The sequence below is a fragment of the Notothenia coriiceps genome, unplaced genomic scaffold (genome assembly GCF_000735185.1).
Source record: "Notothenia coriiceps isolate Sejong01 unplaced genomic scaffold, NC01 NC01_scaffold00010038, whole genome shotgun sequence".
Classification (NCBI taxonomy): domain Eukaryota; kingdom Metazoa; phylum Chordata; class Actinopteri; order Perciformes; family Nototheniidae; genus Notothenia; species Notothenia coriiceps.
This window is the reverse complement of record NW_011342739.1, coordinates 92,168-109,743: the sequence shown is the minus strand read 5'-3', so window position 1 is coordinate 109,743 and position 17,576 is coordinate 92,168. Positions and strand designations below refer to the sequence as shown.

Genomic DNA, 17,576 nt, shown 5'->3' with positions numbered 1-17,576 from the left:
GCCTTTTTGCGAAAGCGAAGAGAAAGAAAGAGAATGAGAGAGGGAGGATGGTGGAGGCAAACTGACGTGGCAGGCGGGCTGAAATGTTCCAGCCGGGATCTGACTTTGGAATTTGCAGGAAATCGTACTGGGTTACGGGGGCCAGGGGGGGGGGGGGATTGTGTGTGTACAAGTGTGCGTGTGTGGAGACGCTTGTCCACATCAGTCCGCCTGAATCTTTTAATATTAAGGCGGTTGAACATAAATGTGTGTATGCATGTCTTTGCACTCACTGAAATCCCATATATGTTTGTTCAACTTGTTTGTTTGTCTCTGCACGTGCAGTTAAATATTGGACAGTGTGTGTGTGTGTGTGTGTGTGTGTGTTGGGGGTGGGGGATTGTGTGGAGCTGTGAGTGATGTAACTGTTGGGCCTGCGCCGCGCTCTGTGCAGATGTAAATGCTTCCAGATGTCTCTGCTCAACAGTGAAAGCTGGCACCCCATCCCCCCCCCAGAATTCCCTCATGCTCCTCCTCTCATGCATTTCTCCATCTCGCCAGCCTGGTGGTGGTCCACACCACACAGTGAAAATGCATTCCATCATGTCTACTCATTGGTGGAGATCTGCAATAACAATATATACAATGTATCACTTATAGGAGATGTCACTTCTTTGTGTTGTATATTCCAGGTTTCAGTTTTGCTCAACATATATTTTGTCCGCCTCATGCTAGGAGAAAGAAAAGAAGTACATGCTGCCCCTCGATAACCTGAAGCTCCGAGATGTGGAGAAAGGCTTTATGTCCACGAAGCACGTCTTTGCAATCTTCAACACCGAACAGAGGTCAGACTTAGGTTGCAAATAAAAACCTGTGAATGCGTATGTGCCTTAACTTTTGTGTGCATGAAGCTTGTCCTTGTGTATTATTATATTAGCCTTTCAAACCCTCATGTTGTCTGTACAGAAACGTCTACAAGGATCTTCGCCAAGTTGAACTGGCATGTGATTCTCAAGAGGATGTGGACAGCTGGAAAGCCTCTTTCCTCAGGGCTGGAGTTTATCCGGAGAAGGACCAGGTGTGTTTTATAAATTAATTGACATTGTTTTTAAACCTAGAGTGAGGAACATGTGTCTCCTTCCTGTGGCAGTGAGAATGATTACACACACACACACACACTGCAGCAGCTATGAAGATGTCTTTTTGATATATTTTGACGTGTGTGTTGTCAGACGGACAATGATGACGCTGCCCCTGCAGACACATTCTCTATGGACCCTCAGTTGGAGCGACAGGTGGAAACCATCCGTAACCTGGTGGATTCGTACATCGGCATCATCAATAAATCCACCAGAGACCTTGTGCCCAAAACCATCATGCATCTTATGATCAACAGCGTGAGTCCAACAGTCCTCAGCAGAACACACAAATGCCTGCACATCTGGAAAAACAATGAGAAAGATCTACTGAGTTTATTACCATTACGATGTGCACTATTTTTCTTTAATATACAGAAAAAAATACTATTCATTTATAACCACACCTTTTGTACAGTGCAGAGAACAGCACAGCAAATGTGTTGTGTGTGAGTGTATCCTCCCATTCTTAAGGCTTTTTGCTATGAAAAATGCAGCAGTTGAATATCCTCCCATCTTGCAACATTTTCTCACAAACTATATAAACCCTGAGGTTTCCATTAGCTATGTATCCTGACCAATACGCTGCTAGTCCAGCAGATGTAGCATCCCACATCCCTATTTTCTTCATAAAAGATATCAAGGCACTTGATAAACCACTGATCTGAGACCAAACAAATAACTATTTTATGAAGTATACATTTCATTGCACCATAGAGCTCTGCAGAGTATCGTGTCGTTGCCTTGTTCATTTTAATAGCAACAGTGTTCATGTATTTCATGGGCACACAGGGCCATAAACTTGAAAACACTAATTAACGGGATTTACGGCGTATGCTCACACTGACTTGTCCACTGTCCATTAATTAGGTTTTATTATTGTGGTGAGCTCACTTGATGGCTTCCAGCAAACCACCAGCTACACACACACACACACACACACACGTGCACGCACGTACACCACACACACACACACACACACACACACACACACACACACATCCAACACACACACACATCCAACACACACACACATATCCTACACACATATCCAACACATCCACCCTTGCAGCTCCTTTCCCATGGTTTTCTAATATTTTGTTTTGANAATTAAACTTGTGCTTCTCATATATTGTACTAATTAAATATATATGTACAAATATATATCACAGTATTCATGTGTGCCCACTTTTCAAATAACTTCAATCAATTAAAGTTGGAAACATTTTTAAACTAATCTTAGTTCATATTAGGCTTAGGCTTTTTGCCCAATCACTTATTTGCATAACAAATCTTTGTATAAGCAATCTGAAGCTTCTGTTTTAAGGCATGAGCTGCAAACTAAATAAATGAAACCCTATAGAGAGCTGTGATTTAGGCTGTTGTGTTTCTTACAGCACATTTAAGTATCAAGCTTAAAGGGGACCTATCATGCAAAGTGCACTTTGTGATGTCTTTTATACATACATATGTGTCCCCGGTGCGTCGGGGAACTCACGCAGCGTCAGAAAATAAAACCTTCTCTCTTTTCCTCCGTACACAAATCTTTTAAAAATGGGTGTACAACGAGCGGATACAGATTCCATCCGAACTGACATCAAATCGGCAGCGGACCCACAGAAAGTTGTTATCAGAAACAATGCCCGACGTGTTTTGGACGTAATCTTGTCTTTGTTTACATTAGCAAGCCTCGCTAACAGTCAGAGCTAACCTGTACTGTAGAGTACATGTGTTTTTAAAAAGCTGGAAATAAAAAAAGGATCTCACCTTGTGATCAACCTGCAAGAGAAAAAGCATTTGAGCTCCATACTATTTCAGAAATAATCCTTGATGTGGTTTAGAACAGGATGGCGTTTTATCACAGCAGAATGTAACTTTATCTCCGGTAGAATTCTGATCAGGCATTAGCTCCGCCTCCTCTTTTTTTTTCAAGATAAGGACCCAAGATCCGCTTTTCTCTAACAGGACTTCAAAAGAGGGGTTTGAGCAGTATGATGATGGCTACAATAGGTGATCTGTTTGGTATTTTGAAAAAAAAACTTTACAGACATGTTTTGTATAGGTATGGCCCTACATTATATGTTTCAAATAAAGCATGATAGGTCCACTTTAATTGACCTACATTTGATTTGACCTTCGTATATTTTTCTATATGTGGCCCTCGGTGAAAAAAGTTTGGACACCCCTGCTCTTGATCCTTAAACCGTATTTAATTTTGTCTTAATGTACATTATTTAATTTCATATTCTGTTCTTGTACATATCATATTCTATTTACATGTATATATACTTCTTGCACTATTTTTTATTTGTATTTTTGTACTTTATTATATATGTTTCATTGCCATTTCTACACTGTAGCTTATGTGCATATGACAATAAAACCTTTGAATCTTTAAGGTGATTATTATTATGCGAGATTTAATCATATCTCTCCCTCAGCCCCACCCCTCAGCGCAGACCCCCCCCAGCAGCCGCCCCGGCCCCCAGCCGCCCGCACGCTGCACGTGGCCCCACCCAGGGACAACCCATGAACCCTTCCCCTGCCTTCGGAGTGCCGCTCAACCCCTCTCCCGCCTTCGGAGCTCCACCCATCCCCTCGCGCCCGGGCCCACCCATCAACGCTTTCAACAGCCACCAGGACCCCTTCAGCGCACCCCCACAGATCCCCTCCCGGCCCGCCCGCGTCCCACCTGGTGTACCTAGGTAAGATTTGCTGTTATGATGCAATTGTCAAAACTTTATTTGTGTATAACTCCATTTTTTTTTTTTGACTGCATTTCTAACATTATGTCACTAACGACATCATCCTCTGTCTTCCAAGAGTCACAGGCATGGTTTGTCATTTCTCAAGCTCAACAAGTTGTCCCATCTCAACATTTATTATTATTATATATCTTGGAATGATTCCTCCTCTCACTCTGTTTCTCCCTCATTCTCCCTCTGTTTTCTCTGTCGGGTTGTTTTGGTTTCTCCACTGTCTCTTTGTGAGCGCGTCTCACTCCTTGTTGTATCTTCTCTCCCCGTTGCAGCCGAAGACCTCCCGGGGCTCCTTCTCACCGGCCCACCATTATCCGCCCTGCTGAGCCCTCCCTGCTAGACTAGAGCTGTGGCCAAGTGTGTGTTTGTGTGTGGGTGTGTGAATTTGCACACTGAAGGGCGGGGGCTCGAGGGGAGGGGCTGACTCATAGCGGTGCATAATGTGTGTCGTCAAGCCGTGCAAATATGTCTCTTCAAGCAATGTAAAAAAGCTGCTAATACCATCTTTATCAGTGCACATGAAAGACAGAAATCCCTTTACCACTTGAATATTACTTTTGACTGCTGTGGAAATAGTGTTAAATGAAACCCAGCTGACCTGTGGGATGCATTTAGCTTTAGTAGTTAGGAGATGATGTATCAAATTCAACTTCAGAGCTTATTTTTACTACAATAACTGGTTTATTTCTTCTGACGAGGTTCCCAGCAGAAGCTCATTAAGTAACTTATTAACTGTTAAACGCTGGCTTTCTTCTCCCCTCCCTCAGCATTTTAGATTGGAAACGCCTATCTCTAGATCTCTGTGTATTATTCACATTAACCTGTTGTTAATGTTGGACTGGGTTTTCATTCCCTAACTGATTCCTACTGAAAACAAGTTTATTTTCACTGTTGTTATTTTGGTGGTGCAGATTGCATTTCCCCTTCGCCTCTTTTGTTATTATATTTGAGTGACGTTTTTATGACCATCAGAAAAGTAGCTTTAAAAAAATGAAATCACAGAAAAGCAAAGCATGAAATGGGGCCGGGTTGTGTGAGAGTAGCTTCAGCCCCCCCCCCTCTGTGATTTACTTCCACAATGAAAAGATGTCAGATTGACCGTTATAATCCAAGCACTTCTAGCCATGTAGCCTTACAACAAACCTCTCATTACAGGATGTTGTAGTCCGTTACCAGAACACTATGCACGGAAACGCAGGAGAGAGACGTACAGGCTGAAGGCCGTCTGCACTTTGTGAGATGCTTTTCTCTCCAGTAATTCTACCTTTTTAAAGCCTTGAATTATAATCCCTTTAAATCTCAGTTGAACCCCCAATGAGACCTTCAGCCTTCAGGGTAGACTTTGTTCATTCCTGGATTAACTGATTTATATAGAGCAGAGCACACAGAACAGCTTCCTCTCAGAGAGGATCAAACTCAGAGAAGCGGTGGGGTGTGTAGTACCAGGACGTGATTTAGAGAATAAAGATGGTATTAAGCATTTAGGGGCTGGCACATCTCTTTCCGGGCTTAGCTGTCAAGAACATTTATTATTGCGATCAGTTCTGCTTCCATGCATTAAAGCATTGTATATAGCTGGCCTATACTGGGGAGTTAGCACTTGTATTTCATTTAATCGCAGAGCTGATAACAAAAACATGCTTGTAATTCTTATCAAATCCCAAACTGTTAAAATGCAACTGTAGTGCTTTAAAGGAAGCACTAATAAATTAGGCATGGCTGTTGGTAAAAAGAGATCTGTCATCTCCTGATGCATTATTTATAACCTGGGCATTGTCTTTTTAATTTGATGTTTTTAGTTGCAATTGTATCAGCTCTGCACAACTCGGCTCCCCAGCTTCTCCTGGTCTTTTATTCAGGGTTCTGCTACAGGGATTAGCTGTGTAAATGCGTTGTATGTGGGGTGGGGTGGGGGCACCTGGGGTTGGACACACAGCTGCGATTATTTGCGAATGAATTATCTATTAATTGCATTTTGAGTTTTTGATCCTTTTAAAAACAAATGTAGGTGGTCAAGCTGGGAGTGACGTTGGGCTACTAGGATGTTTTCTGTTTTAGGTCTGATCAGTAGTAGTGGTGGTGGTGGTGGGAGTTCTGGAGAATGAGGGCACACTCTGTCGACAGAAGCTATAGCTATCCAACCTAACCTAACATGACATCAAAACTGTAAATTGAATCCTAAATATAGACCCTGAGACAGAGTGTGCTTTTTCTTCCTCCTGTATTTCTTGACAGGTCTGGCTTTCAGTGACAGTGCCCAAAGGATGAAAACAGGCTTGTAAAACAGACCAAAATCTATAAATTGAAAACTCTTCACATGACATCTTCCAAAAAAAAAACACTTAGTTCATGTGATAAAACTTCCTATTGGCCAAAGTCTGTTGAAGCCCCCTTTGTGCCTGTCACATCAGCCTGCCCTTGGGAAGCCCAGACTGTAATGCCCTGTAATACATCAGGGTGTAGTAATACGGCCTTCCTTCCCAATGGATGTGCCCTGCCTCCCTTTTCCTCCCCCCTCCCCCTGTCTGTATCTGGTGGAAGGGGATGGAAACCAACCTGTACAAATCTCCTGTTTCTTTTTGTTTTGCAAACCCTTGTCAAGTGCCTCTGTAGCAATTAATTGATTTGAATAAACATGAACTGATTTTAGGATGCAGAGTCAATAAAGAGGTGTTGTGTACAATAAAGGGACTGGCTCTGGTGGTTGGTGTCTCCTTTTGTCTCGTGTGATCCACTTCCTCTTCTCTCTCTCTCTCTCTAGTGGCACTCCTGGTTTTCCTTTCATAACTTGCCCCTCTCTCTCTACATCCAGACCATTAAAGACTGACATAAGACCGCAAGCGTTACTATGGCAACCTTTTTACGAACAAAAAAATCCAACCATGCCATTTTTACAGCTATTATTTGTAACCCTACGTATACAAGGAATTCACTTCCTTCTCTAAGTGTTTTGTTTTTACAGCATTCAGTCAACTTAAATAGAATTTGTCTTTTTAGAAAAATTCACTTTAGTGTGAAAAACAGTTTTCATTTAATTGATTGTATAACAATAAAACCCAAACAACTTCCAAGTGGGTGGGAATATATTACATTTACCTCAAATTATTCGGGGAAAAAAATGCTGTTACGATGTTTTCAGACATCTTTCAATACAGTTTCCCGTTTAATCTTCTCCAATGTGACCCGGTACAAAAGGTCAGCAGTCATTTTGATAATGCCCTTTCCTTTGCCCCCAGCATTAATTTAGAAATCCAGGTTAATGTGTCTGGTCATATCTTCCGATAACTCTGGAGGGTGATCTCTCTAATCCCTCTGTCTAACAGTGCCTCCTCACAAATGCCGTTGATGTTCCAGAGACTGGACCCTGCAGTATTACCTGTCACAGTGCATGTCACCAGGTTATGAGATTAATGTTGGCTGATTGTTCCTGAACAGGCGCCCGGCTCCCCGTCGAAACCAGTGGTGACATGGCCTGGCCAGAGGTGGAAATGAAATGACCGCCATGACAACAGCAGCACTACAGAAGAACTACATATCTAATTTTCAACTAACATAAAAAGAAAAGCCCAGACAAAGCTGTTAAGGGTCTAAATAAATAATCTTAGGAGACATACATTTATAATTAGTATTCAAGAAATGTCTAAAATAGTTCTGAGCACTAAACTGATGTTCAGAGCCAGGTGATAAGAGTGTCAAATCTAATATAACACAAATCTAAACAGATATTTTTGGTTACCTATCTCCCAGAAGACTGCCAATTATTTATTTGAACATAAATTGTAACTTGAGGCCTACAGCATAAACAGAACACTATAAATTACCATATTTAGTTCCAAGCCACAAAGACATTTTTCTTTTATTGTATCATGTTTGTTTTGTTAACACAAAATAAAATGCATTTCAAGTGGTTGAGCGAGACCAGTGAATGTTTTATGACAGGAAATGTTAAAAATGAAGCTGAGCAGTCCCAAGAAGTATCAACACAGTGTGTAATATAGTGATTGAAAGGCACAAGTCAGTGTAATTGCAACCAAATGACTCCAATGCATCCAAATGATAGCAAGGAAATAAATGTTTTCCTCAGTTATCTCACAATCGACATGGCATAAATATTTTACCTCCAGATGGAGGAACTGATCAGGGAGATTGACTGCTTCTTTTGAATGTGTGCATTGCTTTTTATCACAGTATCATAGTAAAGATGTTATATATAGGCCTGAGAAAGAAAATGTAGGCTACACATAGTAGTTGAGGTTTCTACTGTTATTTTGTTTGTACAATAAAACAGATTAGAGTATTACATGTCCATGTGAATTGTATTCTGAAATTCAATAAAACTACCATATAGTGAGAACAGTGTTTTCTAGCTCACCAATGACAAGTATCTGTGTGTTTGTGTATTTATGTTTCTTTTATGTAGGTATACGTATGCCTTTGTGTTTCTGTTTGAATATTACAGTACTATAAGTGTGTTTCCTTGTGACTGGAATTCAGAGTTTCACAAAACATCAATGATGAAGCAGTTTCCCAAACGCGTGTACCCTCCCTTTAAATTCAGCTCATGTCAGATAAGGTCTTGGGGTCAAACTTTGCACTGTGAGCCTCAGCTTTGTTGCGGCTATGTGCACACCCGCTTGGTGTCAGCAAACAGGCGTTTCAGGGTGTAAATCTGAGTGACAGCGACAAAGAGCATGACCAGCAGGCTGAGGCAGGACCAGAAGGACACCCTCCACAGGTTGTCCTCCAGCAGGTAGCGGTCCCTCGCCTCTAGGGCCCGCAGCACAGCCAGGATCTGACGGCTCCTCTCCAGGTGCTGGTACACAGAGTCCATCTGAGCCTGAGACAGGAGGAACAGAGGATAAGGGGGAGGACGTCAGTGCCTCTGTGTGGACTTAAAACAGAATAACATCTAATAATTCAAGTGATGTCTGAAGAGGTATAACACCACTGAGAGGCAATTCAGAAACAAATACTGTGATCCTTCTGAGATAAAAACATATCTTCGGTGTTTATAATCAAGAATAGATTAACAGAGGTTTTGCTAGGATAATCTTTCTTCAGATGTTTTTATCTAGACGGGGGAAAGGTGTTGCCAGGATCTTTTTTGTATCAGTTGTGGAAATCATCATTTTGGTCACAAGAGGCTGAAATGCACCCTCTGTTCTTACCTGGACTCAAATACATTGTTATATATGTAATGTTTTTTTTATTACAGTTGAGCATTTCTGAAACACCTTTAACTTCCTTTTCACCTGCTTCACACATTTCAAAAATAAGGAATTGAAAAGAAAATGTAAGTTTATATCAGATTTTTTCCTAAATTGCCTTTCAGAGCTTCTGAAGCACATGCATAGCTTTTTGTTTTTCTTTCTCACCCTGATGTCCTCCATGTTGTACTCCCCCATGCTCTCTGTTATGGCCATGTTCTCCCACTCATTTGAGCCTCCAACTGAACTGCTCTCACTGTTAATGTTCACCTCAAAGAACACCATCTTCTCTGAGAGTTTACTGAAGCTGTTGTCGAAACACAACCGGTAGTCTCCATCCTCTGTGGAATCCACCCTGAAGGAAACAAAAAGGTGTAAATTTGGAAAGTGACATTTTGCTCAGTCTCAACAATATCAGAGTTTCAAGGTCCCCTATTTTACTGTTTTTCCTCAATATATTATAGGTCTCAGATATATACAAAACATATCTTTGGCTCCAAATACCAAACAGATCATGCATTGTAGCATCTCATAAACCCCTCTGTTTCAGCCCTGTTTCAAAAGTGTTGATTCTCTGTCTGTTACTTTAGATGAAAATAAGGAGCCACTCCTCACGCTTTTCTGCCAGACATTTGGTTAAAAATAACACAATGGTGCTCTAGGAGGAGATTCAGGTGATAAGGTGGGTGGGGGGGTTACCTTGGTTGGTGATTGGCTAATGGTTACACAAGCCAAAAAATCGATATGACATCATAAAGTGGCCAAAATCTGATCAGCTCATTTTCAGACAGGTTTTTATATAAATGAATCAGGACAAAAAGTGAGAGAATCTTTTTTCCTGAAACTTTCAGAATCTCTTTACACAGAGGGGACACATGTTTATGTATAAAATACATGAAAAAGTGGATGTTGCATAATAGATTACCTTTAAACTATTTGCTTTAATACCAAAAATAGTAGGAAATCAAGTCCTCTTTTTTATGAATTTGGCAAAATTAACTCTTGATTGAAAGATTATTATAGGGATTGAGCATCATATCAAAGGCAAGTGGTTGTTTGAGAGCATTTAAGTTACCCACATGTGAATGCCATCAGACCTCCTGAAGTCAGACACCAGCCGGTATCCGGTGGGGGAGATGAGGGCAAAGCCGACATCCAGCCCTGACCCGGCTATCACCTTTGAAAAAAACAGTGGAGGTTGAGCTCAGCCATGCAGGACAGCTTTTCATCACACTAGCTGAGGAACTGCAATGTTATATTCAAATGAAGGCCTCGTTGTACACTGAGCAACAACAAAGCTCACATTATGCCACACTGATAATGATGGACTGTTTAGGTATTTGTGTAGGCAAATCCTCTTTTTTGCAGCCTACTACTGCCTGCTTTTTTACCTCTAGTTAAAAAGAGCTCATACAAAGTTCAAAGGTCCTGACAGGGATTCATTGTTTTGGCTTCAAAATATTGTAAATTATGTCATATCACAGCGCCGTATCATGCACCAATGACTGTAAGACTATTTTCCACCAGGCACCAAAGCAAATTCCTTATATGTGTAAACGTACCTGGCAATAAAGTTGATTCGGATTCTGATGTTATGCATTTAGTTGTAACTGTAGATTGAATGTTTATAAAAAAAAAATATTTTAAAAATCACAATCAGTAACAAGGAATGGGCGGTGGTGGCGAAGTCGATAGGGACTTGGCTTGGCAACTGGAAGGTCACCAGTTCAAGTCCCGGCAAGACCAAGTGCTACCGAGGTGTCCCTGAGCAAGGCACCGTTCCCTACACTGCTCCCCGGGCGCCGTTCAAAATGGCAGCACACTGCTCCTAACACTAGAATGGGTCAAATGCAGAGAAACAATTTCCCCACGGGGATTAATAAAGTATATCAAAAAATATATATATATATATAAAGGGCAGCAGAATGTTAAAAAGAGCTCAACATCAACACTGTGTGAACTCTTCAGGTGAAGATTATTCTGATAGGCCTGGCACTTCACATCACTACAGTCCTGCAGCTGAAGAGGGTGCAGCAGTGGTATGATGACTGTGTTGTGAAGCAACATAAAGGTCAGGGCCCTAAAATGACTGAGGTCATAACATGAGGACATCTTTACTATGAAGCCATGTTTAGTATGTTCAACAGATGCAACCCTCGCTTACACATATTTGTATACGGCATTTTAAATCTTATTATTGTGGCTATATATTTATCATGTAAAAGCATGTATGTGCTTGTTCAGGAGGCCTGTTTTCTGTAGTGTGTGGAGAGGCAGGGGCATCCTTCTGACTTTTCTACCTCTTCCTTATCTGTCTTCAACAACAGCAGCAGCTATTTCTTATCTCTCTGCATTCAAGATCAAAGTCCAAGGCTTCTTCGCTTGTTGTTCAGGAAGACATTATTCACACACTTTAATAAAGCTATTCAAAACTTAACATACAACATTGTACCACCACTGTGCCAGACACAATGGCAGGAAGATAGAGAGGATATTATATTTACCTGGTATCCAACTTCCATGCTGTCGCTCCTTGCCGTTGTTTGGTAAAAACACTCTGTGCTGCCAGCAGATAATAGAAATGTGAACTGCATGTCTTTGTTTGGCCCAAAACCCAAAGTTAAATCTACAGTCAGAATCAAACTTGTCAGCAAACAGAGGCCTGCAGACATCATCCTCCACTCACAGCCCATAGTCTATTAAATCCAGGTTCACCAACTCCACACATGTACAATAAAGCCACTTTACTGTAGATGTTCTGACTATCATACTCCCATAGATGGAAAAAAGCCTCTCAGTAAAGTTCCTTGGTCGGAGCTGAACGAGTGGAGCCACTATCTGTGTCGCTTTGCAGTCTGGAGTGACTGCATGCAAAACGGAGATGGAGTGACAAGGTGCAGTACACTACACTAAACACCACACACACTATAAGAGTGCATGGTGTGCTTGGAGCATGGTGATGCCTGGAGTATGAAGGCCTGTACTATTAGAGAAGGTCAAAATGTAATACTTGTTGTACTGAATTCCGTTTGACCCCTAACAATCTCTACATTATTTGTGTTTCTTTTAACAAACATTGTACTTGTGTATTTATGTAGGTTGTACACTTGTCTTGTCCTCCTATATTCTGTAGAGGGAGCCATGAGTATAAAAAGAGGAAAAGCTGACCACACCATTTTAACATCACTGAAGCCTTGAGAATAATTTTGTATGGGTAAGCAAACAATTCGCAGATAATTGAGTATGATGCAATTCACATTCTCATACTTAATCTAAAAAGAAAAGAAGATAAGAAAAGAAAAGGAGAAACCACTCCAAAAAACGAAGCACTTGTTGAGTTAATGTAGGCCTTGTTACTGATTCACCAGCACTTAGTCCTACTATGATTTTGCTTGAATTGAATTTATCTGCACTTTCCTTTTTTTTCGGAGTTTGATTCTTTATGGTTTTTGTACATATTTTAAGTCGCTTGGATAAAAGCGTCAGCTAAAAGAAATGTAATCTAATCTAATCTAAGAGTCATACATGGTCTACTCTAAACCTTCCCCGACTGTCTGAGTCTGATGGTGGTATTTAAAATATTGTTTCTCTTTGTACATGCTTATGCCTAAAAACTATTCTGCATCCTCTGCAACAAGGCAAAGGTTTTTCTTTGTTCTGACTGCAAATGAGCCTCTCCATTTTAACCAACCACAAGTGAGCCCACCCATTTAGCTCTCTTTCACCTCTCTCTGTCTCTCAAGTTTAAGACTCTTTGAAGCAACACCCTCTGACAACTTCTAGGGGACATTTCCACACAGAAGCGTCTTTCAGTCACAGAGTGAGCACTGTAGGTATGTCCACGGCTGGATATCCCTCTGCGTATGCGGTGGACACCCATGCCACTCGGCCTCCAGTGCCACCCAGGCTGAGCCAGAAGGTGCGACGGGGCGACGGGGTGCAGAACCTGCTGATCCTGCTGGTGAGCCTGGCCTTGTGCGGGATGGCCATCGAAGCCTGCTTCATCTACCGCCTCTACCAACCTGCTAAAACTGTGAGTATCAACGCCATCTCTCAGTCCAAATCCCTCTGAATATGTCTTTAAAATCTCATTCAGCTTCAACACCTTTTTCTACTTTCAGTTTTCTCTGACTTGCTCTCCGTCAGCCTTAAACCGGTTTTGTTGGGTTTTTGTCAATAACACAAAACAACTTTGAAACTTCTTGATTTTCTTGAAATACTTCCGTATATTTGCATTCTAGTTTTTTTAAGCAAACATTGAATTACTTGAATGAATTGAATATGAATGGACACTTTTAAGGCTAAATTTTTTTTTAAAGCATTACAAAATACAAAACTTTACATAAAACGGCATCATAAAATATCATAATCAATCAATCAAAGTTTATTTAAATAACCAAATATCACAAATAGTATGTTTGTCACTTTACAGTTTGTACAATAGAAAACAAAAACCTAAAGATACACTCTTCATGTGTTAATGACGAGAAAGTGCGACTTTCAGACATTGGGAGTTTTATCAATTAAGTAGGACGATCACCATCGTTCACAGCTTTTTTTTTTTATAAATGCATGCCGCAGAGTCACATGCATAGGAAACCGCCTGCTTTGGTCTCATAGGCCTGCCATAACCAAAGTGGAAACTTCCACCCTTCCAATAGTCAATTTCTGATTAAATATATTCCCATAGTGTCATGATGGAGTTATGGTGAGATTTTTTGTTTCTATACAAACATTTTCCTTTTACAATAGTTGAGTGTAGGGCTCTTATAAATAGTGAATTGAAGGACTGTCATGATAGAAACAGAACTGACCTTTCCTCCAATCATATGAATGATGATTTTTTTTCTCCCTAAACTGCTGACGGTGAAATAATTTCACTATTATGGGGAAGAGAGTAAAGATGGAGAAGTCCGGTTCAGTTATGAGAAAAACATTGACGTCCATGCTTGACAGGGGCATGTGGTCTTGATGTCCCGTGATGGTGGTTAGTATGTGTTTTAACTGAGTGGCTCAGTTTCCTGTCCTCGTCTTAAGACCTGCTTGTGGGCAGCGAGCATGTGAGCATGGCAAATATTTGTTTGCATTAAATCAGTAGTGGTTAGAGATTATAAGGCGTAACAAGGGACAGTGGAAAAGAAGTGGTCTACTTCCTGTAGCATGATTGTGGTCTATTTTACCAGAAATACAGACCTGTCCTACTTTGCTATGCGGAAAGACAACAACATACAAACATGAAAAGGAACCCTTTAACAAAATTCAAAATTCATGCTTCAGCGAGATAGCCGTATTTCTCAATGTATTATCACAACAGTGATTGCATCTGCTCACAATAGAGAGCAAGTATGCACACACAACTGAGAGGTAACACATTTGTATTTACATTGCAGAAGACCTCAGCATCGTTCTCTAGGCAGATCGCAGGTATGTTTTAGCATTTGTACCTCAACAGAGAGATCTCACTACAGTAACTTAATTCGCATGAGTGACATTATGTATTTTCCTCACACAGGTCAAGACGATACCTCTACTACTGAAATTCCCATTCTTGTCATTCCTCCTTCCAAACCGGTTGCACATCTGACAGGTGAGACCAGTGTGGATTTTGCAATTTATAAACAAGGCAGAAGAAAGATGCATATTTTCTCAGAGCTTTTGAATTTCAAAATGTATTCATAGTTTCAAACCACTTGTTTAAAATAATCGATACATTTTAAGGACATTATATAAATCACATAAAGAATCAGATTTCACGTTGTTGCTGTTTTTTACTCAGATGGATTAGATGCAGTCCATGGAAAGACTATCATGGCATGGAGCATGGAGGCAGACCCTCTTCTGCATGAAATGGACTACAGAAACATGAGTCTAATCATTCAGAAAGAGGGGTATTACTATGTCTATTCCAAGGTTTCCTTCTTCAACACTGATTATTTTAACCACTCTATTCATCGGAATACCGAACGGTATGCTGGGAAAAGTATTCCCCTCCTGTTGTCCAAACAAAACGGGATGCACACGACAAGAAGATCCAACAGTTATCTCGGTGGAGTGTTTCACCTCACCAAAAATGACGCCATTTATGTAGAAGTGAGAAATACCCAAAATGTTGTGAAACACAAACCCATTGAGAATGTCTTCGGTGCATACATGATATAAATATCACATTGATATTTCACCATGGATTAATGATTCTCTTTGTAAGGAAATAGAAGGTCGATAACAGAAAGATTGATGTGCCTTTTTGAGTGTTACAAGGGTCAGGACTGTGCTGGTTTCCTTACTGGGGGTTGAAGCTGTTTTATTTTTATGCGTGAATATGATTCAAAATTATTTTCTTATCAGAGATTTTTGATATGCTTATGTTATGCTTATTTTATCCTTACTTTAAATGTAATCGTCTGAATGTTAACAAACGACTTGGACGTCAAAGATAAAAAAATAATAAAATAAAACATTCAAACATTTTAAAGTGTTACTGTTGTTCTTATTTTTGCTGGATATAAATGTAGTGTATTTGTCAAGTTAATACTGAAATAAAAGAAATAGAAACTGTCTCCTGAAATGATTTCCATTCTTGCTGTAACATAATGCACACTATTTATTCATCCCTTCAGTGGTTATATGATTGAGATGATTTCTTGCAATTATGTATACAACAATAAAGAGATAATGATTTAAAATGTTTTGAGCCTTACCAAGGCCATCATGTACTGTAGCGAGTTGAACTTCCTGTGGTGGAGCTTTGCTGTCTTTAGTAACAACAGTTTCCCCCATTCAGTTCAACCACACGACTCATACTGTGGAGAAAGTATTTTTTAAAATAGCACAGTGACACATAACTGTGTCATCCACCTTCAACCAGAATGTGTTCATGCTGTAATAATGCTTCATTAGTCCAACATTATGACAGATATGACTGTGCTTGAGTTTAGCAGCTTGCAATGTACCTCGTCTCTTATTTCAATCGAATAAGTAAAGTAAATGAAACAGAAACAACTAAGATACTAAGATATCCCTTGTGTTCGGAGTAACGCAGGCTCTAAACTACCCTCAAAGTTGAATCCTACATTCCCCTTGAAGATTTCAAAGGTTACCCAAGTGTTTGTGTATACTGTACTTCACTTTCAGATCAGCACACTTATCTAATGTAAGGTCAATGAGGATCCTTTTCATTTCATCACCATGGTTACAAGCATGCTGACATGCCTTGTGCTAACAAAAGGCTTCATCACTCTCGGAAGTTTTTTTTTTTTTTCAATCTCTTTTTGTATCTCTCATACAGTTACGCATTCCCTTCAGCTGTGTCTGTTCGAAGAAGCTGCTCTTGAAACACCCACAGAGTTGTGTATTTGTAAACTGAAGCGGAAGTGGTAGTAGGGCCAGGTGGGGGGGGGGGGAATTTGGTAGGGTGAGGGGGAACAGATTGCCTGACTCACTTTCCAACCCCAGAACCTGTGTGTGTGTGTGTGTGTGTGTGTGTGTGTGTGTGTGTGTGTGTGTGTGTGTGTGTGTGTGTGTGTGTGTGTGTGTGTGTGTGTGGGTTAGGTGAACCCAAATACATTTCTCCTCAGGCATGTACAGTACAGTTTGGTTCTATTCGGTAATACACTTTCTGTAGACTACTTTCAGTGCTATAAAAATATTATCGGTCAAGTCATGGGTGGCCTCGGCTTGGACTTGTTGTACAGTCTCATTTCATTAATGCTTCTCAATGCATGTGTGAGTGATTGTATTCCAGCGCTGGCTGACCTGTGAGGTGTGAGAGCCTGTGTAGGACCAAAGGAGGGGGAGCTGCATCAGATGTGGTTGGGAATTAAGCAGCTTAGTTTTCTTTCATTTGGTCTAGACATGACTTTTAGGTAGAATGTGTGTGGGATGACATCACTCGTTATGTGCCTATGATCTCAAACTTATCATTACGAAGGTTTGTGGAATATCAATCTGTTAAGAAATCGTCAAAATGTTTCACAATTTGCTTGGAAAACCACCTCTACTTATCCGTAACATAGACGCCTTGTTTCCACACCGAACAATGTGTGATGCATAGAGCAACTTTTCTTGTGCTAGACAAAACTGAAAGGTGTTCAAGGTGCACAGCAGAGCAAAACAGGTGAATACTGTCCCCTTGTGTTGGTCTGTAGATCAGAAATAAAACAGTACTCTCCCTTTGGGTTCTTCCATTTTTTTTCTCCTTGTTTATTGTGGTGTTTCTGTTGAGGATTTCTTAGTCTGTAAAGCCCCCAGACACATGTGTAATTCTTTGATATGTGGCTGTATAAATAAATGATTGAATTTGAAAATAATGCCAATTTTGATCAAGGTTAAAGTAAAGTTGTTGTATTTATGATGTTGTTCTCTATTTAAAAAAATGATGGTTTTTACAGAAGCTGCCGCACAGTTATATGTGGATAGACAACTTTTCTACGTCTGCTTGAGCATGGGGCAGTGGAAAGCAAATGTGGGAACAAAGCAAACCCATGACAATTATTCTA

At 40.5% G+C, this 17,576-nt stretch overlaps 3 protein-coding genes across 3 annotated transcripts in view; 2 read left to right on the top strand and 1 right to left on the bottom strand.

Moving 5' to 3' along the window:
* The window catches only part of LOC104945825 (dynamin-2-like), a 31,857-nt gene extending 25,282 nt beyond the window's left edge, over positions 1 to 6,575 (top strand). The window contains exons 11-16 of the mRNA XM_010771548.1: positions 715 to 824; positions 946 to 1,057; positions 1,212 to 1,376; positions 3,049 to 3,125; positions 3,557 to 3,820; positions 4,147 to 6,575. Of these exons, the coding sequence (XP_010769850.1) occupies positions 715 to 824; positions 946 to 1,057; positions 1,212 to 1,376; positions 3,049 to 3,125; positions 3,557 to 3,820; positions 4,147 to 4,219 (801 nt within the window). The 3' untranslated portion in view covers positions 4,220 to 6,575. The remainder of the gene's footprint in view (positions 1 to 714; positions 825 to 945; positions 1,058 to 1,211; positions 1,377 to 3,048; positions 3,126 to 3,556; positions 3,821 to 4,146) is intronic.
* Positions 6,576 to 7,312: 737 nt separating this feature from the next.
* Positions 7,313 to 11,871, bottom strand: tmed1a (transmembrane p24 trafficking protein 1a). The gene is made up of 4 exons (XM_010771540.1): positions 11,586 to 11,871; positions 10,161 to 10,258; positions 9,250 to 9,436; positions 7,313 to 8,711 (listed from the first exon to the last, which is right to left on the bottom strand). The coding sequence occupies exons 1-4, from the start codon at positions 11,772 to 11,774 to the stop codon at positions 8,493 to 8,495; spliced, it is 693 nt and encodes a 230-aa protein (XP_010769842.1). The 5' UTR covers positions 11,775 to 11,871; the 3' UTR covers positions 7,313 to 8,492.
* Positions 11,872 to 12,814: 943 nt separating this feature from the next.
* On the top strand, positions 12,815 to 15,632 carry tnfsf14 (TNF superfamily member 14). The gene is made up of 4 exons (XM_010771536.1): positions 12,815 to 13,114; positions 14,472 to 14,505; positions 14,594 to 14,668; positions 14,858 to 15,632. Exons 1-4 carry the CDS (start codon positions 12,917 to 12,919, stop codon positions 15,238 to 15,240), a joined length of 690 nt encoding a protein of 229 aa, XP_010769838.1. The 5' UTR covers positions 12,815 to 12,916; the 3' UTR covers positions 15,241 to 15,632.
* The last annotated feature ends 1,944 nt before the right edge of the window (positions 15,633 to 17,576 follow it).